The sequence below is a fragment of the Pseudochaenichthys georgianus genome, chromosome 15, assembly GCF_902827115.2.
Source record: "Pseudochaenichthys georgianus chromosome 15, fPseGeo1.2, whole genome shotgun sequence".
In the NCBI taxonomy this organism is placed as follows: domain Eukaryota; kingdom Metazoa; phylum Chordata; class Actinopteri; order Perciformes; family Channichthyidae; genus Pseudochaenichthys; species Pseudochaenichthys georgianus.
The window spans coordinates 22,249,499-22,266,907 of NC_047517.1; the positions used below are offsets into that span (position 1 = coordinate 22,249,499).

The window sequence follows — 17,409 nt, forward strand, 5'->3', positions numbered from 1 at the left end:
TTTAAGGAGCATGATGTGCGCAATGCGCATGTGTTGTAGGCTATCAATAAATGATATGGGTGATGTTGCAGTTTCATGCTTTGAGGAGGAGTGAAACTAGACTGGAGTTTTTTTCTCCAAAACACATAAAACTGAGCTGAAAGTGAGCTGATAGAAAGCCACCATATGTTACTCCACATAAGATAGGCTTATGTCATCATGTTTGATGGCTAAATGCGTCAAGTAGCTTCAGTCGCTGTATTTCCGTTTTACGCACTTCACTTTCAAAATAAAAGTACAAAAAATGAAGTGTAAAAAAAGTGCATGAACACGGATTAAAACGATTGCTATCGCCAAATTGCCATCTTTAAAATTAACACAAACGCTTTCTTATTAGATATAATTATGTTTAAGTAATAATGTTCCTGGCATGGTCTACAGTATAAAGGAGTGGTCTGTCATTTCTTTTAAAATAAAACTTAAATGGGGTTGCATTTAATGCACTAATGCCTAAAAATCTGCTTTTTTGGTAATTTGCAGTGGTTGTGAAGTTCCAAAAGACAAAATACTGCCCTTTGCTGGTATGTTATTGAACCACAGGATACTGAATCCCCACTGGCTCAGGACTGCTGCTGGTAGGGGTTTAGTATCATGTTCAAGGGCACAACAGCAGTGCAGTGCTTAATGTAGAACAACAGTTCCCTGATTTACCTTTAAAAGCATTAAGCCAAACAATGAACAACTCTGAATGGAAGAAACTAAAGGTATAACAAAGAAAACATAGATCATTTAGATTTGCTGAATCATCTTTCTCTATGAATCGAAATGTAGGCCATCTTCCATGACAGTGTGTCTCCATGGCTTAAGAAACATGGAATTGAATCAGGATCATTGTTTATGATAAGAGCTTTTGATATCTCCTACTGCTGAAAGTATGAACTGCTGCCATTTTGATATTTGCTGATGTTTCCCAGGGCTTCAGGCACAGTCCACGTCACGCCAGAAGGAGCATACATGCTCGAGTGACAGAGGAAAAGCCTAATCTGGTTGAGATTCCTGAGAGTGAACCAGAATCATCCTCGACTCTAAGAAAACGCAAAGTAAAGAAGAGGGTCCTGCCAGAGTTTTACCAGTCTGTACAAGTCACCCCCACACGCAGACCTGTAGGTACCCCCTTTAACTGTAACCATGATAAATAATACTGATTGTTTTGCTTGCTCCCCTCCACAGGAACATCAGTCTGCCTTTAACACCGGTAATGATTCAGAAGCTTGCTCAAGGACACAGGGCAAGTGTTTGTGTGTAAACCCTAATGATGCTCATTATAGGTTGTTAGTGTTGTTACTTTATTTATTTGTGTATTGTTTAGTGAATAGTAATACAATGAATATGAATCAAAAAACCGTGTTCACTTGTTATCATAGTCAATCTATTCTACAGTATTAACCTTTTAGGTTTAACAAAACAAAATGTCTAGGGACATTTATTTATAGGGATTATATACCTTTGCTTAGCATAAACAATTAAACATCTCTGCAAATTCAACCATAATGTGGTCAAAAATCCAACACTGATATTGGGCCATCTGTTATATTACATACATGTTTTATACATTAGCATGCAATTTATAAAGAGGATGCAATCTTATGTTGAAAACCTATGTGATCTTATTAACAAATCAGAGCACATTTAACATATCCAAAAACCAATGTATGTATCAAACATTCTAGGCCTTTAGGTATTTTCCTGTTTGAATATCAAATGGTAATAACACATTTTACTTTAGTTTGTTGTTATTTTAGTTGGCATGCTTGTACATCTTTCTTTTTTTTGAAAAATGTAATCTGTTAACAATTTACTATGGTGGCATAAGAACATTATGTATCCCTATATGGCTCAAAAGTCTAACTGTTTAAACAGTTTTAGGCGTTTGGTATTTCCTTTTCGTTGTATCCCTGTTAACTTGCTGCATTGCTTCCAAACCGTGTGGTCAAATGTTGCAATTGTTTTCTTAGTTTCAGATAGTGTCGTTTAAAAGGTGAGGAGGGAGAGTGTATACCACCTGACCCACATATTGATCCATTTCTTCCTGGAAGGTAACACCTGACTCCAGGAACAGAGAGCTGTATAAACACAGAGCCTCAGCAGGAAATGTGTACTTATGGGAACATAAGGTATAACCACATTGAACCCCTAGTGTGTTGGCCTTTCTTTATGCAACGCTGCTCCAATCTGGGAATATCCTTTTTTATGTTCCATAGAAAATAATCCTTATCCCAGTACATCACCGAGCCTATGTCTGCCTTTCATTTGTTGTGTCAGGAATATACTATTATCTTTACATAATTGTTATCCCTATTCCAAAGGGCTACAGTTGGTTACATCAACATTTAGCAGAGTATTTGATATGTCAATGATGTTTGAACTGACTGTGTTTACAGGAACATATTGATCTGTGTGAAACTGATGCAACTCCTTGCTTCCATTACTTGTTTTGCAATTCAGAAGATAACAAAAACATCATCCGTATCAGAGCCAGTTATCATGGAAGACTTATATCAAAATTTGGTTTCACAAATCAACTTCACTTTGACTTTCATTGATATGTATTGGTTGTGGTTGTGTACCTGTGGTGAGCATACTATTGACCAATATTGTTATTCTAATACAACAATAGGCAGATGCATTTCACATGTAACTGGCACCAACAAGAACAGTAATGTGAAGAAATGTGGAATCACAAAAACTAAAAGACGTTCTGTATATGAGCAGACTCATGTTCATTGTAATATGAATATGTAATAGACCTTTATTGACGGAGAGGCCTACATCAGCCCTCCATGCATCATTCATGATATATTAGCATAGGTAGCACACTAATCTGTGCACAATTAATAATTCAACATGATTGCCTTCAGATGGCATAATCTTATTTTTGTGTTTTAACTGATAATCTCTTTGAATTATCCCTTGAAAGATTGAGTAAATCAGGGCTGCATATACAATGGAAATGTATGTTGTAAGGTTTTATGATAGTCACATGATGGTGAAGTCCTTATGTCTATTATTATGTTAGAAACAGCTCATAGGCCAGAATAGGTGTTAATAAAGATAACATGTATCTTAATCTTTCAACTATTCTTATCCCTGCTCAATGCTCCTTAGAGAAAGTGAACATTGATATGGAAAAAATTCACATATTCATGCCTTACTAAGAATCATTACAATTTATTTTTAGTGAGACATTTTGAATAAGCCGGAAGCTGATCAAAACTGCAACACTAAGCTGTCTCTTCAGCACTCACTTGTATCCCCATGAAAAGTGTAGCAATGATGTAAATGCAGCTAATATTAACACTGTGTTGCTTTGATCAGTTCTGATCAAGCACTGAGAACAAATTCTACCCACTACTGCTGTAAAAATAGAAAGTATGTCACGAACCTCATTCGAGATACTGACTGAAGTTTTCGAGTTCATCCTCCATGTGTGCTTTTCATGTACTATCTCCAAGTTATAACACCAAGATGAACCAGGATGCAGACTCATCCAACAATGTTGACAAGTCTGTGTAGGTTTGCATTTCCCCTTCTTAAATACTGTTTTATCATTTAGCAAATGAAGTGTGACTGTTCATACAAGTATTTTTTTGAGCCTCACCCCTCTCTTTCCTAGGCTCCTTCTATTTGTTCTGTTGCTCAATCCCAGGTGTGGCAGGGTGCAGCAGGACATTGCAACATAAAGTCATTAATTTATAATTATTTCATCTTGAAAATGGTGTTTAATTAACCCTTCAAAGACTCAAGAAGACATCAGAGAACCCTTGCAAGGATTCATTTAATGGTATAAAGAGGCTTATTTAATTAGATTTAGGTTAAATTGGTTTAGAATTAAACCTACTTAAACCAAGTATAATCCTTTTTTGTGCTCCCATGGTCCTCTCCATCCTCTCAGGTAATTAGCTCAACATATGTGAATGCTTTCACTGCACCCTGTGTGGTTAACACCCCATCTTCATTGCAGACACTTAAGGTGTTGTGTTCCTTTTATTCCTTTTAGTAGTCTACTCTCTGTGGATCTGTTGTAAAGCCGTCGCTATGAGAACCTCTGGATACCCCTTGTCCTCTTTTTACCCCCGCTTCTGATGTTTTTGTTGTCACCGAGCACCTTTTGTGCAGGGATGGCGCTCTAACACCGCCGTCGCTGTTGGGGCTGCTGCTTGTTGGCTACCGGGTGTGACGCGGAGAGACACTGCTCTCCCATCATCGTCCAGCTCTGTCTCGACAGCACACAGCGTACCATCCGTTCAGCCCTCTGGAGATCTGACATCACCTCACATTCTTAAATGCGTAGATAAGGGACGATATCGCAGCCGGAGCATCCCTCAACGGGCGTGGCACCACCTTTTTATAATTGAGGCGCATAATGTGTGACTAAAAAGGTTGTACTGCTAATAACCTGCATCAAGGATTGTTATTTTTCTTCCTGCTGACAGCTCACCATGTATACAGTGGTAAGTCTTATGGTTGTCCTGGCGGGGGAGCCAGATACTATTGATTTCACATTGCTATAATTTGGCTCAATCTTTTATTGTTATGGATCATTGCGAGCTGGTGGCCGCCTCACACCTACACTCGCAGTGCGCACTTTGACCCGCGACGGTGAGAAATAAGGGGATTTGTGGCGTGTTATTCCTTCCCTTTCGTTTTGTGTGACATCAAGACAAGCATTGTTCCTTTTTTTTTTTTCTTTACCCCCGTTTTTCTTTTGTCTCGCAGAGCTCCAGTTCGGGGAACCCTTCCCTTCACTGCTCCATGTCTTCCTCGGCGGATATTTCAGACGAGGATGACTACAGTGTTAAATCCGGGTCAGCATCACCTGCTCCCGGGGACACTTTACCCTGGAACCTGCCCAGACATGAGAGGTCCAAGAGGAAGATCCAGGGGGGATCTGTGCTGGATCCGGCGGAGAGAGCCGTGCTCAGGATCGCAGGTGAGTCAGTCTTCCTGTTGCTCCTGTTTACGAGATGCTAATGTACTGTAGCGAGAACAACAATGAGCGAATATGCTGCATATGGAGCATATGGAGCATATGGTGGGTGCATGATCTTATAGCGACTTGTTAACAGGGTCTGGGTGTGTGGCATGTGATGGTATTTTCGTCGGCTCTTAATCTGGATATGATGCTTTCCAATTTAACATTGGGTCTTGGATATGTGGTGCATTTCCAAGCTGCTGTTATTTTTACATAACCCTTATAATAGTGGATTACAGTTCATTAAAGGCGATTAAAGGGGCTCAAGATAACACAAAGTATCCTATAACGTCAAGTATTCTTTGTTAGGATTAATATACATTCAACGGAATCAAACGAACTCGGGAAGCTTTCCTTGCTATGCAGGTCAACTGGGCTAATTTTAATTACCATCAACATCTTATCTATTACGAATTTTTACAGCAAAATATGATAATAAAAGTCAGTCTTTACCAATGTGATGTTATACTATTTTACAGCACTTAATTATTTTATAATGACAATATTTAAGATTGTATAATCACTTACAGTAGGCCTATATCAGATTACGATTTAGGGACTTTTTGGGGTTCAGTTTCGCACCCTTAAATTAATCTGTCTGACATAGTCGACAGCTGCTGTGCTTTAGACAGTAAATACAAGAGTATAATGTAAAACTGTACTCTTGTCAATCAATGTGTGAATAGTCTCTTGCAGGTGGAAAACAATGAACAAAGATCGTGGTCCATGTTACGAGCCGGTCCAGCTAGTCTGACAAGGAAAAGCGTTTATTATTGTACACTGTAAAAAATGATCCACCCATTCAGTGTGATTTTTATATATTTACTTACTGAGGCCAATTTCTACATACCGAGTTAAACGACCAGATATTGAGCTTTATGTTTGGAAAATCATATTTAAGTCGTATTCTATTTACATTTAAGACAACGTTTTGGCCCAATGGACCTTTTTAGGACAGACATCTTTTGCAGTGCATTACGTCCGACAGTCCTCCCTATCAATCCAGTGAACTCAGGGGAGGAAGTGTCGCCTATTGGCCAGAGCGCAGACAAGGGAGGGATGTAGGGCGTTTCCTTCAACAACAGCGCCGATCACTCTTGGGTCCCCGGCACATACACATGCACACAAAAACACACGTATAGTGCACACTCAAACACACACATACACGCTGTGTCCCTGTGTCCGCCGCTGGTGAATGTCCAGTCAGTCTGTGGAGCCCGGGTTATGGCTCAGTTCGCACCGCAGCCTTATGGACTTTCGGACGAACAGGAATACCTCCAAGCTTACGAGGATGTTTTGGAAAAATATAAAGGTAGGATCAATGTTGATTGGTTCTTCTTAAGGTTCTGGGACGATAAAGAAATTGCCTGATTGCTGCTTGACAGTTCAATAAATGTCAGCCTGCCCCCTCTCTCTCTGGTGACTGGCTGGTCTTGGTGTCTTTATCCCTGCAGTGGAAAAGTGGAAATATTTCCTGCATGACATCACAATTAGGCTGCATTTTAGTAGTCAAGACAAAATCTTTATTATGAATGTTTTGTATGATAGTCAGCTGATCAATAGATTAGAAGTGTATTCCCTCAGTTTAGTTGTTATATTGAAATCCTGAGCTTGAAATGTGTTTGTCCAATGATCACTATCTGCATTGTTTATGTCAAATTAAAAGGTCATAAGTATCAATTTATTTGTTTTACAAGGCAAATTATATATTTTCTCATTTTAGGGTGAGTATCATTGACTGAATATTGCTCAGCTGTCCTATGTGCTGTCTGTAGGCAGGCAGCACAATGACATAGCAGTGTGAGGCGTTAGCTCATATCAGTAGCTCCTGTCACTTCATGTAGCTGCTCCTTTTGGGTCTCATTAATTAGAGGAAATCCATCACATATAGGAGGTCTATGTTACTCAGCGTCTCTTTGACAGCTCGAGCTCGCTGAAAAAATCACACACGTGCACTCTGAGGCCATGGCCTGTGAAGCTGAATTCAAACTGATAGCAGCGGTTTTAACTCTTGTGTTTCCCCTCCACAAAGGGACCCAAAGTAAAACAAAACACGCAATAGTGTACTGAATGCTTGCCGTGAGCGTGTTCTCTCAGCTGTTGACTGTTGTAGCCAGCAGGGCCAGTCAGCTGTGGTACAGGGCTTACATGTGTTGACTGGACTCTAATGGATCATATGATGTAGCATCAATAGCAGTCTTTAGCTGTTGTCTTCAGGCAGAGGAGCTGGGACACACAATGAGATTCTATCACTAACTATCATTCTGCGTTTAGTTTTTACATGTTCGGTAGTGCATGTTGGGGGATAGAGTCTCCGCCAGTTTTTGGATGAACATGAACTTTGCTAAGAAGGGTAAGACAAATATTGGTATTTTCTTGATCATTTTACCAACAAATTGAAAAGTTATTGAAAGAATTGTTTCTCTGTGGTCTCATTTAAACATTTTGTTCACATTTTATGTTTCTTATAAGCAAAACTGATTCAATTTAGTTTATTTTCTTTACTTCTCAATAATATTTTGCACATAAATGTGTGGCTACTGAATAATTGAACAAGAGACTTGAGATCAGCTGCTGGGCTAATCATTACTTTGACCAAACTCACCTAAAACCTTGTTATTTTTTAACATCATCGTCAGAAAAGAAAATACATTCCAGTTTAGGCTGTTATACAGCTCATGGTATCTTTGAAAAGCTGTGGCCTGCTTGTGTCAGAGAATTGTGGCACATGGAGAGTAAGCTGATCAATTACATTTTCTACGTGAGATGAAAATGGCAGAAGCTTATGATTGGTGGACATAATTGTATACCATAGTTAGCAGTTTATTTGATTTAAATTGTCTTCCAAGGCATGAAAATAGCTCAGAATTGTATTTATGTTTCCATTAAAAACAATATTTGCTTCTCCACAGCTGAGATATGTTTCCCTTTTGAGCTGACTAAGATCTGAAAAATCACTGTTTTTATTGTTGCTATAGTTTTATTTGCAGTTGCGAACATCAAGCGCCCCGAGCTCCTGTCCATGTGATGCGAAGAGAATCACAGGGAGACATTTTCAACAACAGTAACTAGACAAACACAACAAAACAAACCAGTAAACAACCAGTGGGCCAGCTATAAAGTAGGTCTTTGTCTCATCAAGTAGAGATGGTTTATTTTAATGCACTGCGACTTATTTTGAACTCTGTTTTTGAACTCAGTTTTTAAATTTGTCTGTCTGTTAACAGTTTACGGAAAAATGGCTGTCCTGGTTTTTTAATAGTTGAAGGGTGTACACTAGGCGAAGAAAAAGCACAATAAAATGTGTAGCTGATCTCAGGTGGATAAATGCATTACTTTTCAGGGTACCAAGGAGGTGAAATCGTCCTTGGTACCCTCACGTGCCATTTTAGTCAATACATGTGCGATGAGTTGATGTTTATGTGGCTGAGTGTCACTTGTTGTCTGGTTTGATTCTTGATTCATGAGAAAAAACATGATGCCTAAAGGAAAAACATTTTGCAAGCTTCATAATAGAGGTTGACTGCGATGTGTAGGGTTATATGCAAGGAGAGATGTTCTTGTTAAACACCTATGTGTCCTTTGATGAACTGATTAACATTTGAGAAAATAAACGAAATACTGTATGAAGTACTGAACTGTTTGACAAAAGAGTAGAGTTTAGGAATTGAAGTGACGCAGCATAATTATCACCTTTTGACTGCATGCACTGTAGTTCTTACTGCTCCAGCTGTAAGAATGCCACACTAATTAGGTATTGGAGTGAATACTTAAGAAGGGATTTGCAGTGGATTCAATGGAAATTCAATGCTGGCTTTACAATAGACTGTAAACTTGTGGAATTAGATAATAAAGGGGTTGTGCTACACATGCTACAGTGAATGGCACTGGGCATTGGCTGCGTGGGAGCAGAGTGTTCCTGCAGAGCCTGCTCGACAGGCCCTCAGCGTGAAGGGGCCACTGAGTTTTCCACCAGTTCTTCATCCTCTGACATCAGGAAAGGTTTACTAGATTAGACATGCAGTGTTTCAGTTGGCTCTTTTGCAGTTATTTTGTTATGAAGTTGTCATATGGTGTAAATTGTTACATTCGATTTAAAATACCGTACATTTGAACCCAAATAAACATGGTTTGCCTTTTGAGAATCAGCCCTGCAGATAATACTCAGAACATTATAATTCAAGCTGGAGAAAGAGTTTATATTTGAGCATATTTGACCTGCTTTTCTGTGCTCATGAACAGATTCATCTTGAAGGAAGTTGTGGCCAAATACTGTCTTGTTGGGTGGTTTATTTCATTCTGGTTATACATTCACACTACAACAAATTGACTCTATGTTTTTTACTGTATTGGAGTAGTTAAATAATAGTAAGAATTACATTTAAAATCAAACGACATCAAACTAAATATTCGGTATAAAAAAAGGTGAAGATTTAAGCCTGATCTTATTGTTCCTTTCTATTCAGTAACTGAAATTAAATCAATTTGAAGTTTATATCCTAAATATAAAAATGATAAGTTCAACCTTTATTTGATCTGAATGTCACTGACTCAAAGAAAACCTAATGCCGGCTCTGTTAGTGGTGTGTTATACGAGGGTGTGGTCTGTTGTGGATCATTATGTCTGCATTATGACTTAATCTCTAAATAAGAGAAGGATGTGTGGTACATTAAGATATATTAATGAAACGTATAATTATTAAAATCCCGTTTTTCCACTTGTATTTTCATGCATTATCAAACACATTGGCAAGTAAGAGAGCTTTGTGTTTTTTGCACAGTCACTGCCTTTGTGCATCCTCCTGAGCCGTGCCCAGCCCAACCCCTCCGCTCTGTCGACAGCCCACTCATCACATTCAGATGGCCCACACACAGCATGCTGCCCTATGGAGACTGTCTGCTTCTGTACAAAATAAACTTTGTTTTTAGAGTAGCAGCATCTCAGTTCCAGAGACTTGTCGGTGTGTCAAGTTGATCTTGTGACACGCCTTTTTTTATTTTCACTAAATATCAAGGAGCAACATTAACAGTGGTCTCTGCCCAATTAACAAAGCCCACATATTAACCCTGAAACGCTACTACTGAGGTGTGGCCTCCCAAAACTGGACTCTAAAGTCTGAGGTGATATGTTTAAATGTCTTTGTTTACTTGTTAAAAACCCAAATACATTCAGTTTAATATAATATAAAACAGGGAACGCAGTACATTCTGTATATGAGAGGCTACAAACTGATATTTTAGCAGTAGTTGGATATTATTTTCTATTGATTGACTACTCCATTAGTCAACTAATCCTTCCAGTTCCACATAGGTTAAAATTAAACGTACATTTTAAGATTGATTTACCATTGTCAAAAGACAGAATACACAATTGTATTACATATAGTACATAGCTGAAAATGCTGCCAACCAATCAATTTCCACTCCACTGTAATTAAAACCTTTATTTTCCAAAGCAAATGGCATTTTATTGTTATTACCATCAGAAAACAAATTATGGTTTGACATATTATGTAGTTGGTATCTGGAAGGATGTAACTTATTTAAAATAACATACATTGAATCTGATTTGGCAAAACGTTCAACAAATATGATAATAACTGGAATATTTGATTAACAAGGGTCATTTTACTGCTAACAAAGCCAAAATGCTAAGTGCTAAGTGCTAATGGTTAATTGAGTACATTCGATTTTTGGATCCGTATCTGACTCCAGCTCAACTTTCTACTTTGCAATTTCACAATGACATCAAGCAACTGCTTGTGGTTTAATTTGACAGGATTCACTCACAGTAGATATTATCTCAGAACTGTGTGCCAGTTTATATCTGAAATGTATCTGGTTGTTTTGGTATTATTGTCTGTCACTTTGACAAGATTCTATCCGAAAACCAAATGTTAAAAACCCTCTTCAGTGAATACAAAGTACAATATCCATATCTACTTATGCTAACATACAATATTGTTGTCATGGGCCGAGTCCATTCATTGATCTTATCAATAGACTTCATTTAAAATGGGTGGTGTAATCCAATCTACAGAGCTCTCAGAAAGCTTTTTACCCACTGCTCCATCAGTCTTCAGCTACAGAAATATGCCTTTTTTATTTGATCATTAATCATATATTCGTCTTACCTTTATCATTTCGAGATTTGTATGCAATGCCCTTCTGGAATTCTTTCTTTCTTTTTACGTATTGTTATCTATAGCTTTAATGCATTGCCTTGCGGTTGCATTATACGATTGAAATGCCTGCTCACTGTTGTATAACTAAATGTTTTATTTATATGTTGTCATGGTGATGGAAAGACCAGCATTACTGAACCTCATTCCACAGCTCTGTTCAGCTCCTCTTACATGAGATCATCTCTGTGCGTCTGCGTCCCACCCCTGACTCATGCTCTGTAGCCTCTCTGCTCTCACTCCAGCTGCACCACCCTTCTCTCCTGAATGCAGCCGATGCTGAGAAGCATTCCCATTTTAGCAGCAGGAAACAGATTTCTCCGCTGTCTCATAGGTAGCCAGGAAATGAGTAGTTCCATCTGTTTGTGTCTTTATTATCTACCATTTTAAACCAATGCTAGGATTTCATGAATTGTCTGATATCATTTTTTTTATTTGTAAAAAGAAAGATAAAATACAGACCATGGATAAAATGGGTTTGAAGACTGAACATAGTGTGAATCATATACTATGGACGTAATCTAAGCCTCTTAAGAAAAGCTTTGGAGAGTGGAACTAATCTAAATGTTTTCAACACAACTGAGGTTGGCATTGAAATGTCCACAAGCCGATTTTTGTAGTTAAACTAGGTATTTGTGAAACATTTGGAGGTCTTTTGTTTTAGCAGTGTTCCATTTCTTAATTAGTGTTTTATTTGTTGTGTTAGTGTAGCACAACTATTTTACTTGTATATCTTGATGTGGCACCTACATAATTTAAGTGAGAGTCTGGGAAGGAAAACACAATATTCTCACATGCACAAATTCTCACTCAAATGTGGCAGCTGTTGCACATATGCAGGCAAGTATTGGAGTGTGAACAACTGTGTGTGTGTGTGTGTGTGTGTGTGTGTGTGTGTGTGTGTGTGTGTGTGTGTGTGTGTGTGTGTGTGTGTGTGTGTGTGTGTGTGTGTGTGTGTGTGTGTGTGTGTGTGTGTGTGTGTGTGTGTGTGTGTGTGTGTGTGTGTGTGTGTGTGTGTGTGTGTGTGTGTGTGTGTGTGTGTGTGTGTGTGTGTGTGTGTGTGTGTGTGTGTGTGTGTGTGTGTGTGTGTGTGTGTGTGTGTGTGTGTGTGTGTGTGTGTGTGTGTGTGTGTGTGTGTGTGTGTGTGTGTGTGTGTGTGTGCGTGCGTGCGTGCGTGAATTTCCCATTAGCTGCCTATAATGCTTCCTCCTATTGGCTGAGTGCCTCTTTGGTAATGTATCTTTGCTAGCTTCACCTTCATCCTCCATTTTCTTTCCTCAAAGGTAATTTGACTAAAAGTGGAGAAATTGAGAATGACATTTTAGCAACAAGAACAAGTCGTATTGAGCCCAACATTAAGAAAATCTTGGCTTGTACGCGTCTCTTCAACGTAAATGCTACCTGCTTCAGGTTGTAGACAATTATAGTCTCTGCACAGATTCTCAGACATTGTACCCTTCTTTGTTTATTCTTTGTTTTGTCTTTAGTCTGGAGACGAAACAGTGACTTGAGGAGCTGCTTCGAAGGCTTGGCAACCTGTTTCAGTTTCAGAGCTGTTACAGTCACATATTTCAGAAGCTGCCCTGCCCCCCCGAGAAGACTGTCTGCATTGTCTGTTGTGGAGAATGACAACAATGCACCTCTAATTATCTCCCCCCTATTATTGTTGTTTACATCCTATCCGCATACAATTTTCACAACATGTCTATTAAAATGCAATGGGGGAAGCTAGCAATATTTAGCTCAGTCATCATTTCAGTGGACTTCTGTTTAGGTTTTTTACTAACCCCTTAATGCTTCACCTGACAAGGATAAACGGTTAAATAATGACAGTTTAGGTAGCTTATTGCACCAGACCGTTTCAGCCATGCTACTGGCTTTTTTATCCCTTCTATTATCAGTGTGAGCATGTGAGCATGCAGATGTTAGCATTTAGCTCTCAAACCTCAGAGCTGCTGAAATGACCTTTTAGTCTTTTTAAAAACAGTTACTTACAAATAGTTGTGTTTTTAATTTTTTTAAAAAGGCTTTCGACACATCACAACTTAGAGTGAAAACAATTGTTCTTATATGTTATTCATCCTGATGAAACATTGTGGGTCTTGAGTAATATTCCCTGTTTGTATGCAGAACTAGACTTTATGTTGTTGTGCAAAATAATAACTTCAATTATAGTTTTGCTGAATCAAGCCTGTCATTGTGTGCATTGATAGGTAGACTTGCACTTCAAAATCTCTGCCATTGCTATGCAACACACAGCCTTGTACTCAAAACAAAGCTAAGCTAAGGTACACAAGCCCATGCTTTCTGAGCTGGTTGTGACATAAGAGATGTGAAATGCAAGCTGTTTAGCAAGAATGCTTAGCGAGTCCTTGTCATAGGCAGGAAGGTCGAGTGGCATTTGGGTTTATTCTTTGTGTCTGTTTTGATTTCCCTCCCATACAAGGTCAAGAGGATTACACAGGATGGATTTTGATTGCTATGACTTTTTGACTCTGCTATACTCAGAATGTGAGGATATTTTAGGCCATAACAATATGCCAAAGGGTGTCACCGGCCCCTTTTACTCATGCAGGCATTCTCTTGAAAACAAAAAAATGTTATGCTGCTGTTGTTCTGCTGCTGTTGCATAAATAAATTCTGGTCGTGTGTTGTTGTTGAAAATGTCCATCTTAGCGGTAAAAATGCTCCACAATTTCTTATTCATCTATTTACACTCATGTTCATAGCCCAATAGAGGCGCTGGCTTGCCAATTGGGAGACATTTGCGTCCTTACCATGGCAACCTGGGTTTGAAACTGGCCCCCCTAGCTCCATGTCATCCCCTCTCTCTCTCCCTATTTCCTGTCTGTCTTCAGCTGTAGTAATAAAGGGGAAAAAGCCTAACCCTAAAAAAATATATAAAACTACCGTCTGAGGCATTGCTGCCCCAACCTAACATTCATGCAAACGACAACCAGCATCAGCTTATATCCAAATGTATCTTAATGTCTAATAAACGTTACTTTTGAGATGGATATATCACAAACCAAAAAGTAAGACTCCAAAATAGACTTAAACCCTTTTCCCCCTGATGCTTAAGAAATTACGTCAAAATTCAACCACAACCATATACTTAATCATTCATATTGGTTGTATGTTAGGAAATGAAAGGAGTCTCCTAAACGGCGCAGATTATGTGGGCTGCAGTTTCAGGGGCAGAGTGGTTTAGGGGTGTAGCTATTTATAGACACGCACATGTGCTCTGCTGAGGTCTACAAATAAGTGTCTTGCTGCCTGTCTATTCCAATGCTGTGGTGGACTTTAAGCTAGCACCGGGTCCAGACAGTAGGCAGGGTTCACACAGGCAACAACATATTTACTTTTATACAAAACTGGCTGTTTGTCATGATTTCCATTGTTTGCTGCATTGTTACAAGACGGATTTACCAGTTTGCTCATATGTTCATACTACCCAAATAATTGTATTAAATGAAATAACAATCTTTACTTTTGGTTTAACTTCCTATTATGGTGTTAAGTTTCACATCTTAAGGAAGCTTTAATGACAACATTAATTTAATTCAATCAATTCAAATATAATACGAGAGACATGTGGCTATTCAGGCTTTTGTGTCATTGTGTCAAATTGTCATTGTGTCAAACATCGACCCATTTGAATCAAAGGTCATAAGCTGTTTGTTAACACAGTTCAAAACTACCCAAACCTGTGGTGGACATGAATCTGAATTTAAAGTAAGAATATTATTAACACATCATAAGAACATTTGTGTTTTATTATTTAATACCTGAAGCATTATCATGAAGGGTTGTCAGTTGAATCACATTGCTCTAGTTCTAGTCATTTGTCGCATATTGGACGCTTTTCACCTTCTAAGCATATCATACATAAACTGTCATCAACTGTAAGATGATGTTTCCATGTTATTATTAGAAATCATGCCGAAGCCAAACAAGTTGTTCACTCAGTCAGTGTTTAATTTACACCTCGGCAGTTGCTGTTTAGTGATATCTTTGCTTCAGGCTTGTGCGGAAACTTTCTGGATACATTAAACCTTATAAATAACTTTTCAAATCAAACCTGAAATATTTGAAAATGGAACTTAAGTTTCATACTTGTGTGAAGTGACACTGATCTTTTTTTTTAAATCACTGAATATGCTGAATATTTTAACTGAGTACAAAACTCAGTGTAGTGCAGGTGTGAAAAATACTGTGGCAAGTTTACGTGGCTAAAAAAAATCTAATATGTGTAGGCTATGTGAAATAAGATAAAATGGGAAAAGTCAAAATACTATACTGTAATCACAAAATGTATTTGATCGGATAAGTGGAATTCAGAATAATTAGGTTCACAGAGTTGAATAACATCTAATGAGTATGATGATTTATTTTCCTCATCCTTCCAACAGTTTTTATATTATAATTTAGCCTTTTGTTTTTAAGTTTTAGGTATTTTAGAGAAATATCAAAACAGAGTTCAGTTTTTTTATTTTCATATGATCCTCAAGAGGGCACCATACTTTTAAACACCCACATGTTTTGAAGGGAAAGCACAGTTACAAAAATAGTCTCATCATATATTTAAACCTGCTCCCTAGTTCTCGGACCGTTAGGTGGACAGTAACCGGTGGTGACCATGTCTGCTACCGGGTGGATGATGCACTCTTTCAGCTGGACAGTTTCCTGGAAATCTCAGCCAATTAATGAGCTTCTCAGGAGAGGTTTATACATTATGCAGCAAAGAGCTTATATATGGACTTTACAAACCAAATGAATGTCCCACTGCTGGCAGCACTGCTTTAGTCCTCTGTAAATCAGCTGTTGAGTCACAGGGACAGACACATCGGCAATGACACAGCAGCACTGCATCTGCTTATCCCTTTTAATAAATGTTGTTGGACTCTGATGTGATCGGCTGATGTCTTCATTGTTTTATTTGATGTTTGGCTTCATGTGACGCCGTGATCTAAATGTGTAACAAATAATTGACAGACCAACCCACTTACCGATTCTCAGCAGATTTTAGACATGCACTATTTTTAGATGAACTAAATGTAAGAATCTACAGAGGGTACAGACACAGGGCTCCTAAGCTACCTCTCTTATAGTGTCAATGCCTTTTTTAAGCTTTATGATCATTCAAAAGCCTGCAGTATGTACTTGCATGAGGATATTTGAGATGTCCACAGGCCTGCATCGAAGGATGGGAGCCATTTAATTGGTTGTAACTAGTATGATAATAAAAGAAGGAATCTAAATTAAAACTCTTTACTTCCATGGAGAGATTGCTTTTACCTATTGCTACTTTTCCTGTTGTATCAAGAATGGTGTTGATGGTTATTTTCCAGGATGTGAGCGCTCGGTTGTTTCTGCTGATGCAAGCATTGTGCTGAGTCTTGGCAGCTGCTGCACAAAAGAGAGATGATTGTCTTTAGTTTCACATGTTTATATTGCTCAATATATTTTAGTAAGATAACCACATTAATCAAGCGATGCATGCATGCTGTCATCAGAAATGATAGCACATGCCTCTTAAACTGCAGCTTGAATACGCTGTCTGTATCCTGCCGTTGGAACCTTGTTTGCAAGGAACTTTTCTTCTTTTTCCTTTTTTTAATAATAAGCGCTGTTTTCTGCCTGTGGTTTCGAGTGCTGCCGCTAGATAAACACTTATCCACGTGGAAACTGAAAATAGTGAGTAGCCATGGAAAACCTGACAGAACTCGTTCTAGATGCTTGGTGAGAAAGGGAGTCACGGCTGCCCTAGAGGCTGGTAGGCAGGCAGGCAAGAAGAGGGAGAGAATTACGCTTTCCTCAGTCGCTTATCCACATGGCATCGGTGTGCCCGATTCAAGATCCTCTCGACAGCCCGCAGGAGCGAGAACAGAGGATGAAGTACCTGTTTCAGGCCGAGAGGGAGCATAGAGCTCACCTGGTAACGCTTATGTGCTGCATGGGTCAGTATTTATCTTACTGCTTCTTCCTGTCATTTCCTTGTGAGGTTAGTCATGTCTGTGCTTGCTCATTAAGATTTCCTGGAGCAAAACCTCTTTGTAACCGAGGGTTATTAAAGGGAGGAGGTTATCTGCGTTGTCAGTCCTGTGGTCAAAGCTCAGGGACATACTGACCTTCCACAGCGCTGTTGACATCAGCAGTGGGGGAAATGTGAACTAGCTGGCAGATCATTGTTAATGTTATTGATTACACATGGTT

At 38.8% G+C, this 17,409-nt stretch overlaps 1 protein-coding gene across 3 annotated transcripts in view; it reads left to right on the top strand.

Annotated features, from left to right (window-relative positions):
* Nucleotides 1-17,409, top strand: part of dst (dystonin) — a 104,553-nt gene that overhangs the window by 900 nt on the left and 86,244 nt on the right. For 2 of the 3 annotated variants that reach the window (XM_034100355.2, XM_034100356.2), the window contains exons 3-4: nt 954-1,142; nt 4,756-4,969. In XM_034100355.2, the coding sequence (XP_033956246.1) occupies nt 954-1,142; nt 4,756-4,969 (403 nt within the window). Of the gene's footprint in view, nt 1-953; nt 1,143-4,755; nt 4,970-6,134; nt 6,324-17,409 lie in introns of those variants that run through there. The other variant, XM_034100357.2, reaches the window with a different exon arrangement.